At 40.4% G+C, this 13,543-nt stretch overlaps 1 protein-coding gene across 1 annotated transcript in view; it reads right to left on the bottom strand.

The window, feature by feature from the left end:
• scamp1.S (secretory carrier membrane protein 1 S homeolog) overlaps nucleotides 1-13,543 on the bottom strand; it is a 39,166-nt gene that overhangs the window by 5,029 nt on the left and 20,594 nt on the right. Inside the window, exons 2-7 of the mRNA XM_018244454.2 lie at nucleotides 13,188-13,265; nucleotides 7,922-8,023; nucleotides 6,945-7,056; nucleotides 4,705-4,833; nucleotides 2,579-2,738; nucleotides 1,256-1,357 (exon numbers count right to left, since the gene is read on the bottom strand). Of these exons, the coding sequence (XP_018099943.1) occupies nucleotides 1,256-1,357; nucleotides 2,579-2,738; nucleotides 4,705-4,833; nucleotides 6,945-7,056; nucleotides 7,922-8,023; nucleotides 13,188-13,265 (683 nt within the window). The remainder of the gene's footprint in view (nucleotides 1-1,255; nucleotides 1,358-2,578; nucleotides 2,739-4,704; nucleotides 4,834-6,944; nucleotides 7,057-7,921; nucleotides 8,024-13,187; nucleotides 13,266-13,543) is intronic.

Below are 13,543 nucleotides of genomic sequence, written 5' to 3'. Positions count from 1 at the left end.
GGAAAAAAAGTTTTTTCCCATGACAGTATCCCTTTAAGGTAACGTTTAGTGTATGGCCAATTCTAAGCAACTTTTAAATTGGGTTTTCATTATTTATTTTATGTAGTTTTATAGTTATTGGCTTTTTCTTCTGACTCTTTGCAGCTTTCAAATGACCAGTAATTTCTACCTTCTGATTGGTTGCTATGTGTTACTGCTCCTGGGCAAACGTAGTGCCTTTTATTACATAACCCCCTAAGAGCCTATTTATCCCCCTTTGTTTGGATTATTTTTTGTTATAATGCACAGTACCTAGAGCAAATCACCAGAACAGTGTCCTCCTTTGCCAAGGAAAATGTTTCTTTAAGAAGAATTTTAAAAACACTGAAAATCAACTGTAGTTAATACATTAAAGGGATACTGTCATGGGAAAAAAAATTTTTTTCAAAATGAATCAGTTAATAGTGCTGCTCCAGCAGAATTCTGCACTGAAATCCATTTCTCAAAAGAGCAAACAGATTTTTTTATATTCAATTTTGAAATCTGACACGGGGCTAGACATTTTGTCAATTTCCCAGCTGCCCCATGTCATGTGACTTGTGCCTGCACTTCAGGAGAGTAATGCTTTTTGGCAGGCTGCTGTTTCTCCTTCTCAATGTAACTGAAGGAGTCTCAGTGGGACATGGGTTTTTACGATTGAGTGTTGTTCTTAGATCTACCAGGCAGCTGTTATCTTGTGTTAGGGAGCTGTTATCTGGTTACCTTCCCATTGTTCTTTTGTTTGGCTGCTGGGGGGGAAAAGGGAGGGGAGTGATATCACTCCAACTTGCAGTACAGCAGTAAAGAGTGATTGAAGTTTATCAGAGCACAAGTCACATGACATGGGGCAGCTGGGAAATTGACAAAATGTCTAGCCCCATGTCAGATTTCAAAATTGAATATAAAAAAATCTGTTTGCTCTTTTGAGAAATGGATTTCAGTGCAGAATTCTGCTGGAGCAGCACTATTAACTGATTCATTTTGAAAAAAATTTTTTTTCCCATGACAGTATCCCTTTAAAGAAAGTTGGATACCCTTCAAAATATGGTTAGAGCACATGGGGAACAGGAGTACCCACATACATATTTGAAGGCTTGTGTAGGGCTTAGGTCAAATGCACTGAAGACCATGCGGAGGCCTGGGTAGGTAATACATCAGCTTTCAAGCATACGGCTTTAGGCCCAATTATTTACAGCAGCAATAGCCTGGGTTTTGTTTTTAATACAGTCTGACTCACCAGTTTCCCCATCCCTGAAAACCTGCAGCCTGGAGCACATGCACGCCAAACTGGCAGATATAGACAAAGAAGAATACAAAGAACCTGAAGGAACTGTCACTCCTGGAAAGAAACAGAATGTTAATTGAGTGGATTTGCTTTTCTAATTGTGTATTAAAAGGTAAAGAGAAGCATGCACGGCTACTGAATGGTCAGGGGTATAAGGCCAGGAATCTATAGTAACAGTTCCATTTACTAAAGGTATTTTAAAGCTACAGTTTGACACTGTAAGAGAGGCTGAGACATGCTCAGTTCTCTGCACAAGCCAAGGCTGTATTAGAAAGGCTGATAGTTATAGAGTTATAGCCCTGCAGCACAGAGGGTCGGCTATGCCTGTTCTGAGACCCACAATGTTTCCAGCCATTTTAATAGAGCATATCGACATTTGTTTTCCGAAGTTGCCCGAAGTTTCCTCGTGAGGCAACTTTGGAAAACGAAGTGCCGCATGTGCCTTAGATTATCGCTGGGGCGACTAATCTCCCCGAATCTGCTCGTGTGGCCAGACCCTAAAGGGGAACTATCGCAAAAATAAAAAATTTTATATAAGCTTCAGCATACTAAAATAAGATACTTTCTAAATACAATCAATTAAAAGTTCTGCATTGTTTCTAAAATAATCAAGTTTATCTTCACTATTCCTCTCTCAGCATCTGTTTCTCCTCATTCTGTCTTCATGCAGGAGTTGGGCGTCAGATATTTATTGACAGTTAGATCCAATATATCTTATAGGGGGGCTCCTTTAGCCTAGGAGATGTATTAGAGCTCACTCTATTAAAATCACCAGACATCATGTCTCTCTACATGCAGATTTTGTGCAAAAGGCAGTTATTTTGTTAGATTTTGTTTGTACTGGAATCAGTTATTTGAATGAGCTCTAATTTATCTGCTAGGAAAGGGAACCCCCTGTAAGATATATTGGATCTAACTGTCAATGAATATCTGACACCCAACTGCTGCATGAAGTCAGAATGAAGAGAAACGGATGCTGAGAGAGGAATCGTGAATATAAACTTAATTATTTGGGAAACAGTACAGAATATTTAATTGATTGTATGGAGAAAGTTTCTTAGTTCAGTATGATAAAGCTTATATTAACTTTTCATTTTCGCGATAGTTCCCCCTAAATTTCTTGTCTTGGGCCAGTTTCGGTCCATCAGTGAACATATCTCTTCAAATTACATGTTCTATACAGACAAAGTGGTTGCTAAGCGCCTAGCTGCCCTTTATTTTTAACACAGGGCATCTTAAAGGGCTTTTATATACAATCAAATATTCCAAGCATACCTGAAGGCTCCATAGAGTGGTCTGTACCAGCAAACAAACGAACATGGCGTGAAGAGCAGAAACCACAGGATTGCCAATCCAAAATCAACTCCTCGTCCTGTATCAACGCAGAACCAGGCCAAGCAGCCAAAGATATTTACAAACAAGGTGATGGTATGGACTGTAGAAGAAAGGAGAAAAGCTTAAAAGCTGGGTAGGTGCTAGTCACATAGAGCCCATCAGTTTTAAAGGAACAGTTCAGTGTGAAAATAAAAACTGAGTAAATAAATAGGCTGTGCAAAATAAAAAATGTTCCTCATATAGTTAGTTAGGCAAAAATGTAATGTATAAAGGCTGGAGTGAACAGATGTCTAAAATAATAGCCAGAACACTACTTCCTGCTTTTCAGCTTTCTAACTCTGAGTTAGTCAGTGACTTGAAGGAGGGCCACATGGGACATAACTGTTCAGTGAGTTTGTAATTGATCCTCAGTATTCAGCCCAGATTTAAAAGCAAACAGTTATGGCCCATGTGCCCCCGTCAAGTCACTGATTGGTTACTTTCTAATAACCAATCAGTGGAAAGCAAGAGGGCTGCAAAGCAGGAAGTAGTTCTGTTCTGTTAGACATCCGCTCACTCCAGACTTTATATATTACATTTTTGGCTAACTAACTATATTAGAAACATTTATTTTGCACAGCCTATCAATTTACACAGTTTTTATTTTTATACTTAACACTTCCTTTAAAAGCATTAACAGCATATACTGGAAGCCTTTGTGTGACACCTTGTAAATACTCATTGTGCTTTTAAACCCAAGAGATGAGCATATTCTTAAAGGGCATTCCAGAATACTGTGATGTTGCTGAACCACTGAGAGCCACTAGTGGGAGCTGTTTATCATCAATTGAAAAGCCACGGGTTGGACAGAACACATCTTGTTATAGGTGTTTAATTTAGTCTTTGTGACAGTTTACTGTATGTAAGTTAACCATTCTTTATCGACATATCAGAATTTAATTAAAATAAACAGAATTACGACGCCGACTTCTCCAGGTCAGCAGGTTTGACATTTTTCATAAACTATTAAAAAACACAATACAGAATGCTTTCAGAAAAACAATGGAGGATGTCCGTGCCTATGAAAGCAGTACGGCATTTAATCTGCAGAACCACTGATTTTCGGTTTGCATTTCTTGCTATTTTTGTATATGAAACACAGCAAATAGGGGGCCTCCAAGTAAATCTGAGCTCTGCAGCCGGTGTCAGAATCCTGCAATCTTTTTATTTTTAACACATTCTTTAGTGCAGAAACAAAATCCTCATGTGTAAGCCGGTTTAATGAAATCCTAAGAGATACTTTTTACAGACAGAAATGTGTGTGCTGGGACCTCAGCATTAGCATTGAGCAAATGAGAAGTCCTACACTGACCAGAGCAGGATTAAAGGAACAGTAACACCAAAAAACAAAAGTTTTTTAAAGCAATGAAAATAAAATGTATTTTTGCCCTGCACTGGTAAATTTATTGCAAAGGTGAACAACCCCTTTAAAGTTGAATCAACACTTGTTTTACAGGTACCACAGGCAGTCTCAGGCTTGCATAAGTCACCTTCAGTCTAAGAGTCTCTGGCCTTCATTTATTTCTTAAGCTGGCCATAGACTCAAAGATTCGCTTGTCTGGCGACATCGCCAAATTAGCAGATCTTTCCCCGATATGCCACTAACGGCATGGCTGTATCGGGGGTAATTCAAACGTTTGGCCGTACGGCCGAACGATCGAATTATGATACGCCAAGGGGCTCCGACGGGTCGGTCGGTTAAAAATCCAACCTTCCCGATTGATATCGTGGTCAGATATCGATCGGGAAAACCCGTCGGAAGCCTCCATACATGGGCAGATAAGCTGTCAAATTGGTCTAAACGACCGATATCGTCAGCTTTATCTGCCCGTGTGTGGCCAACTTTAACCTGGAGTGTCATTACACATAAGTAGGCAGAGAGGCACTAAAATGAAGGTAATGGGATTATATAGACTTATTTGTAGCAGATGTTACCCCACACATTTGCTCACATCCATTACATCGTATGTTAACCAATGTATTTCCTGGACTAAAGCAGAGAATAGGTAATGTTTGCAGAAACTCACACATCCATAGGTAATACATAATCTTTACAGTCTTTTGAAATTCAACTGGGATATCCACTGAGAAATCTTGATAGAAACAAGGCCCAACGGGGAAGTTTCCAGGGAGGGGAGGCCAGTTATTCTTCCTTCCTGGAAAAACAAGTTCAGAAACAATCGTTTGAGAAAAAAGTGGAAGAGTATACAAGATGCAAACAAAAACATATTTTCTTCTTATTTTATCTCCCATCTGGTAAGGGCAATAGCACATGGATTATTTTTGAGAGCTTTGGAGCCCATGGGTTTTAGTAGCTACAGGTGGCAACAAACAGCTTTCTGGCATGATAGCCAACTGAAAGCACTAGTGTAAATGAATGTCAATTAAAGGGGAACTCCAAACCAAAATGTAATAAAGAGGCCCACATAACACAGCAACCCCTAATATACCCATCACAGTTACCGGTTTCTTAAAAAAATATGAATAAATGCCATTTTCTATGCTGAAATCCAGCTGTTTAACAGTTTTTCTCTTTCTGTATCATTTGAAATCCTGGCAGGGAAGGAGGGACTAAACACTGATGTTACAAATTGTAACAACTTCTCCACAGCTTACAGACAGCATGCAGGAACTACATAACCCACAATGCATTGCACTGTAATGTTCCTTTCCTTATTGAAATCATGTGTGCAGGGAATTGTGGGGTTTGGAGGATGCAGGGTAAGAACAGATATCTGTTGATACAAAGTAACAGTAGTCAGCCAGCTCAGCAAAGTAGTCAGAAAGATTAGGGGGGCTAGGCTTAGGGAACTGTCAGAAACCATTAAAAATCATGAAAAGTCTGCATATTTTTTAACTGATGTATATTGCAAAGTTGCTTGAAATTCTGTTTACTTTTCAAAAAGTTTAAGTTGGGTTTGTGTGGCGTTCCCCTTCAAAAACCATTGTTCGCGAGACTGCTCTATGTGCTACGTCACATGGCGAGATCTGTTCGTTTTGTGAGGTCACCATACAAGTAGATCTCTGACTGACACAAATTTGTCTGATCCAATCATTGGCCTGAGGACCACAATGGATCATACAGTTGGACATACCCAGAGGAGGGGGACCACATCAACATGTCAATGCAGTCCTTAAAGGGGAACTATCAAGAAAATTCAAATTTAATACAAGCTTCAGTATACTGATATATGAAACTTTCTAAATATAATCAATTAAATATTCTGCATTGTTTCTGGAATAATCAAGTTTATCTTCACTATTCCTCTCTCAGCCTCTGTTTCTCTTCATTCTGTCTTCATGCAGCTGTTGGGTGTCAGATATTCATTGATGGTTAGATCCAATATACCTTATAGGGGGAGCTTCCTTTCCTAGCAGATGTATTATAGCTCATTCAAATAACTGATTCTAGTAAAAACAAAATCTAACAAAACAACTGCCTTTTGCACAAATTCTGCATGCAGAGAAACATGATGTCTGGTGATTTTAATAGAGTGAGCTCTAATACATTGTCTAGGCAAAAGGAGCCCCCCTATAAGATATATTGGACCTAACTGTCAATGAATATCTGACACCCAACTGCTGCATGAAAAGAAATAGATGCTGATAGAGGGATAGTGAAAATAAACTTGATTATTTCAGAAACAAAACAAATTTAATTGATTATATTTAGAAAACGTCTTATTTCAGTATGCTGATGCTTATATAAAATTTTCATTTTCGCCATAGTTCCCTTTAAGCAATAGAATTTTTAAACATGCCCAATAGATAATAATAATAATTTTCAAACCTGCCCAATAAGCAATTATCAGACAGATATTGGTTGGGCAAGCCCTTAAAAAGGACCCTATAAGCAGCATCTGTGACTTCGTTATAAGGGGCCAATCCAGCAGCTATAACAGAAGGCCTTTGCAGAGAGATCTCCAGCAGGTGGCAGGGTAAAACAATAGTAACGGTAATGACATGGACGGGAAATTCCAATTGTTTTAATTACTAAGCTGGAAAAGGCTCTGTCATATACTTAACAGAGGAGCAGCACTGGGGTTTGTTCTACAGAGGGGTTTAAAGCAAGCAATGAACATGTACCCTCAGGACAGTCAGCCATACATCGGATTATAACTACATTTAATTGTCACAGGAAAGCACCTTGTCAACAGCATTAGAAAAACATCTCAGTCCAGATATTCAATGGATAATCTATTGGCCTTAATCAAATACAATTATTACTAGTCGCATTTGGCTTTGAAATAAACAATGATCTGCTTACCTCCAGCTTGGTTGAGACTTTGCATCTCTCGTTCCCTGCGATCAAGCTCTGCCGCTTTCTTCTCTAACTCTTCCTGCCGTCTCAGGAGCTCAGCCTGGGCTATAGCATGTTCCTGACAAAGAAATCCCAACAAATGATCAGGAGAAATAAAAATCACCATCCACCTAACCCTAAAGAACGACTATATGGGTGTGATTGTGACAGGGGCAGGAACTGATGTGAAGGATGTATAATCTCTGTATTGGTATACATAAATATGTTGGAACTACGTACATACCAAATAAAAAATACTCCTTTATTGACGTAACTTTTTTACCAATTCACGGGGAGGCCCATTTATCAAAGTCCGAATTTATCTCAATATTTTCTGAAAAGAACTCCGACCATATCCGCACAGGTTTTTTTCTCCTTATTGACTAATACACACACCTGAAAATTTTTTCAGACTTTTTTTCAGACTTTTCCCTGAAAACCACAAAATCTTATATTATATTATAATATAATATTGCACAACGACATGTTTGAAAAGATGTTTGAAAGAAGTGTGAATGAGGCCATTTATGCTAAAGTGGAAAAAACCATCCCTGAACAGAGAAGGGGGCCTGCAACACCGTTTGTCATCAACCTACTTGTTCCACCCCTCAATAAAAGGGAACTTTATCATACTTGTCATGATTTATTGTCAGATAATTGCTCTTCTGTTTTGACTCCGTTAGCATCCTTATTATACTTTTTGGGTTTTTTTGGCATTTGGAGTTTAATAAATAACCCCCATAGTGTAGCATCCAGTCAGGCCATTACAGCGTCTATTTCAAAAGTCATTGTCTGGTATATGAGATAATGGCGGTTTGGTAATATTTAAATGTGTATTGCAGCAACCTCAAGGTAATTGCATTTTTATCTAGAATAACAGCATTCTCTCTTTGTGTGATTTATTCCTGACTGCATTGAGTGGGGAAGAAAGAAAGGCTGCTCACTTTAGCTATTTCATTGTAGGCTGATGGCTCTTCTGTTGGGTTCATGATCGCTGGCTGTGTGCTTGGTGCTGCTGTCGGAGCTTTGACTTTTGCTGGTTGTGGCTGAGAAAATAGGAGAAAGGATCAGTACATTGAAATGCAATAGATGAAGGTGAAACACAAACAGGTCATGTGATTTAGAAAAAAGCCTTTTTCTTGAATGGTATACAGTTTTGATAACATCATGCCATTGTATCGAATGCAACACATTTTCTTCGTCTGCTTAACATTTGCTGTCATTCTGATTTCATTTGTTTAATATGAAAATCAAATGAAACATTTTAAAAATAAAATAAATAGAAAAAAGCCTTATAGATGAAGGGGGCTATCAGCAGGTGAGGGTGAAACTCACCCAAACTGTGTATGCGGGGGATGGGGCCTACATGAAACAAATTACATTAAATGAACAGTAATGCCAAAAGCTGAACGTGTATCAAATTAATTAAAATATAATGTACTGTTGCCCTGGTAAAACTGGTGTGTTTGCTTCAGAAAGACAACTATAATTATATAAATAAGCTGCTGTGTAGCCATGGGGGCAACCATTCAAGCTGGAAAAAAGGAGAAAAGGCACAGGTTATATAGCAGATACAGATCAGCCCTGTAGAATACAAAGTCAAATCAAAGTAAACTTTATTGTCATCTCAGCAGTATACGGATACACAGTGAGACGAGACGACGTGGCTCCAGCTAGTACATATCACAAAAAGGCACTTAAAAATACACAATAAATATGTTAACATGAAATGTGCAATATATTGGCAGAAATTGGATATATACATGTGTAAACCTTTAGAATTGTGCAAATAAATTAACAGTTCACAAAGTTAAGTTCACAGTTCAGGTGTGTCTGGAATGTAGTGGGAGGACAGGCAGTGAGTTGAGGAGTCTGATCGCTTGCGGAAAAAAGCGTCTGCCGGATGGGAGCAACGTGAACAGTCCGTGTGAGGGGTGTGTGGAATCCAGTGCAATGCGCCTTTCTTACACAGCGCTTGTTGAAGATGTCCTGCAGTGATGGAAGAGCCACTCCAATGATGTTGCCAGCTGTAGACAGCCCGCTGTAGACATTTCCGGTCAGCAGAGCTGGCACTACTGTACCAGATGGAGATGCAGCTCATCAGGACGCTCTCTATGGTGCCCCTGTAGAACACTGTGAGGGTGGCAGGCGGAAGGCTGGCCCGTTTCAGTCGTCTTAGGAAGTGAAGACGCTGCGGAGCCTTTTTGGTGATGGAGGCGGTGTTGGTGGTCCAGGTGAGGTCATCAGAGATGTGGACTCTACTATGATGCCGTTGATGTTGAGTGGTGTGTGAGTAGGGCGAGTTCTCCTGAAGTCAATGATCATCTCTTTCGTTTTATCCACATTCAGTGACCGGTTGTTCTCACTGCACCAGACTGCCAGCTGCTGAACCTCATCTCTGTACGCCGACTCGTCGTTGTGGCTGATGAGCCCCCACCACAGTTGTGTCATCCGCAAACTTGATGATGTGGTTTGAGCTGTGTCTAGCTATGCAGTCTTGTGTCAGCAATGTGTCAACGGGCTGAGAACACATCCTTGAGGAGTTTCCCACTCAGCTTTTGAGGGATGATGGTATTGAATGCTGAGCTAAAGTCTAGAAACAGCATTCTCACATAACTGTCTTTCTTGTCCAGATGAGTTAGTGAGGTGGAGTACAGAAGATATGGCATCCTCAGTTGACCTGTTTGGCCGTTATGCAAATTGTAGTGGGTCCAGTGAGCGGGGGAGGGTGCTCTTGATGTGTGCCATCACAAGTCTCTCAAAGCATTTCATGATGACCGGGGTGAGTGCAACAGGGCGGTAGTCATTCAGGCAGGTTACTGAAGATTTCTTTGGCACTGGAATGATGGTCGTGGACTTGAAGCATGTGGGGATGATCATCTGGCTTAGCGATGTGTTGAAAATGTCAGTGAAGACGTCATCCAGCTGATCAGCACAGTCTCTGAGCACACGACCAGGAATGTTGTCCGGTCCGGCAGCCTTTCGTGGATTGACCTTGGTTAAGGTTTGCCGCATGTCGGCCGTGGGTAGACAGATGACTTGGTCGGTGAGAGGCTGCGAGGCTTTCCTCACAGGCTCTTTGTTTAGCGCGTCAAACCGTGTGTAGAACTTGTTCACTTCCTCTGGGAATGTGGCGTCTTCGTCACTGCTGCTCCGCTTGTACTGTGCGACAGCCTGAATGCCTTGCCATAAGTCTTTTGAGTTGTCAAAATGATTTTGAATCTTCAGTGTGTACTCCTGCTTTGCTTGTCTGATGGTTCGAGAGTAGGGATGGGCGAATTTTTACCCGTTTCGTTAAAAATTTGCCGCAGACGAAATGTCGCAGACGCCCATTAAAGTCTATGGGCATCAAAAAAAAATGTTGTTGCGCGGCGAAATTGTTTTGATGCGCGTCTTTTCTTTTTTACACACGCCATACAAGTCTATGGGCGTAATTTTTTGGGCGAAACGAGGCGAAAAAATTCGCACATCCCTAGTCGAGAGAGGTTGGCCCTGACTATTTTAAGAGCAACTCTGTCCCCTGATCGGAAAGCGGCATCTCTCTCTCTTACAATGATGTTTTATCTGTTATCTGCTGTGTATCTTGTGTTTTTTTCCCAGCATGAATAGCTGCCCCCATGGCTACACAGCAGCTTATTTAAATAAACTATAGTAGGCTTTTTAATTAAGCAACACACAGCTTTTAGGGCAAGGGCACACGGCTGATTCAGGGAGATTTAGTCACCTGGCAACTAATCGCCTCTTCTTTGGGGCGACAATCTCCCTGAACTGCCTTCCGCCTGCTATAATGAGAAAACGTGAGCCAAGAAAACATGAGCCAATAAGCTGTCGACACAGCAGAGAATCAACACGAAAGCACAGCTTTAGGCTGCAAGTAGTAAAATTATCAAATGAGCCTTTTACTCTTTTCATTTCATGAAATGTATAATACTGATACCAGCATACATATTCTTCGGCACACCACTTACTTTTCCTTTTTTCTTTAGGGTGCATTCAACTCCTCCAGCTACTTCCAAGCCTGGTTTTCATACAACGATTCCCATAGAGAGGAAGCACACACTTCCTCTCTATGGGAATCGATGTATAATACTGAGCCATGGAGAACTAAAAAGGCTGTTAATAAGTCTAGCCCTCCAGGGGGAGTACAGCTAGCAGGTGGAATACCTTTATTAACTGTGGCGCTGGGCCTGGGGAGCTGGGGGAAAAGATTTTTTTAATCTATAACCCTAATGCTGCTGGACTTCAGTCCAAAAATTACTTAAAGGGGACATATAGCATTAAAAATATCACACTTTATGTAGGCAATTACAAGACAGGAGCTGCTTTATCACAAGAAAAAGTGACCCAGTACAATTAAATAGGTCACATCTCACTGCTCCATAAGATAAAGTCTGAGTGGAGTTGACAGAAAATGGTGAGCCCTAAATGAGTTCCTGCAAAGTAGTCAAAAAGAAGAAACCCAAAACTAAACCCAAAACTAAAATGGAGGCAAAGACAAGCTCATTACAGCCCCTTGCCAAAATCTGTATCAATTCCATTCCAAACCCATTACTGTTACTGCAGCAATCATGGTGATGTTCATTTATTGTATGAGGATTGTGGCTGCCATATGGGTGACTCAGTCGTATATTGTCCATAGGAATTTAGGGTCACTGAAGATGCTCACACCACCTGTACCCTACGTGCACACGATTTCTGATGAGGTACACAAGTAAGGTAAGTCTGACTGGGAGAGCAGCCTATAGCTGGATGTGACATTAGCCAAATCAAAAAGTTGGATTGCTGTAGTGCTGCTGGGAAAGTATGAGTATATGTGTCACATGGGTAAATCAGTATGCACACTGCTCCTTATACCCTAACACATGGCTAAGGATCATGCGGAGGGTTTCCATGTCCTTTAACCTCCTTCAGAGAGAACATTAATTGCCAATTCAGGGGAACAGCATCCTAGATTCATCTTCTGGATAGTGCAGTAAAGGCTTTATTACTAACATTCCATAGTTAGAGGAGAACTAACGAAGTAGGGTAGAAATGTTGTACATTATGTTTTGTGCTTCTGTACCAGCCCAAGGCAACCACAGCCCTTTAGCAGTAAAGATCTGCGTCTCCAAAGATGCCCCAGTAGCTCCCCATCTTCTTTTCTGCTGATTCACTGCACATGCTCTGTGCTGCTGTCACTTACTGAGCTTAGGGACCCACTCACAATATACAGTACATATACAATAGAAATGTCACAATATAAGGCTGATTAGTAATTAATACAGATAATTACTACATGGCAGCACAGAAACCAGTGCAATTAGCATCAGAATTTAATAATCAGTCTTGTAGCATCAGTTTATATTACAGGCCAACCTCATTTTCTGCTGGATAATTAGTGACGACCCCTAAGCTTAGCTTCTCAACAGCTGCTCAGAGTCCACTGAGCATGTGAGTGTCGCTGACACTTTCTAAGATGGTGACCCCCTGTGACAAGTTTGAAGTCCTGGATCATTGCTGCTATTGAAAAGCTGAAACTTTCGGCTGGTGCAATAAATTCAGTGTAAAAAATATGGCATTTTTTTTATGAACATATGTTCATAGTTAAGTTCCCCCTTAAAGTGGACCTGTCACCCAGACACAAAAATCTGTATAATAAAAGTCCTTTTCAAATTAAACATGAAATCCAATTTCTATTTTTCATTAAAGCATTCATAGCTGTTCTAAGCTCATTTAAAAGTCTCAGCTGTCAATCAAATATTGTCTGCCCCGCCTCTATGCCATGGGCATAGAGGCGGGGCAGACAATTACTTTCACTTTCCATTCAGCACTTCCTACATGTCACTGCTCTCCCCACATTCCCCCGTTCTCTTTACCATTTAATTGTGTAACCAGGACATGGGGATGGACATCAGGTCCCCCATTCTGGTGCACAAACAAGATTCTGAGATGATACAAGGCTTGTCTTAATAACAGTGTCCACAAAATGGCTGCTGCCGGCTTGTTATAATTATGAATTCCCAGACTGAAGGAAACAAGATTCAAATAATTTATATAGTGTAATTAAAGTTCATTTTGCTTGACTGATGTGATAAAATAGGATTTTGACTAATTTTTTTTGGGTGACGGGTCCCCTTTAAAGGCATTAACAGAATCTCTCACAACAACATGACCTCGCAGGGCATGCCATTACACAGCAATTCTGTACACTAACAATAAAACTGATCTTACCGTTTGGGAATCTGAAAAAGGATTATATTCTTCTAATCCAGATGGTACGTTCCTTGTAACCTGTGTGACTGAAGGATCCTGAAGAATACAAAAAGTATTGGTATTAAAAAACGTGGCAATAATGTTTGCAATGTCATATAGAGAAATAAGCTCTTTAAAAAAATAATAATGGACTGATCACTGCACCTAATACATGGACACGGAACAGAACCGGCGGAACAGAGAGGAATATGGCCCCACTCTCCAGCTTCTTCCATTTTTGGTCATTGTAACCAGGTCTCAGGACTAGGACTAAGGAGTAGAGTGATCAAAATCTGAGAAAGTGCTTTTTTGTTTTTGCACTTATTATTGCCAAC

This window comes from Xenopus laevis, chromosome 1S (assembly GCF_017654675.1).
Source record: "Xenopus laevis strain J_2021 chromosome 1S, Xenopus_laevis_v10.1, whole genome shotgun sequence".
Classification (NCBI taxonomy): domain Eukaryota; kingdom Metazoa; phylum Chordata; class Amphibia; order Anura; family Pipidae; genus Xenopus; species Xenopus laevis.
This window is presented reverse-complemented; position numbering and strand designations above follow the sequence as displayed.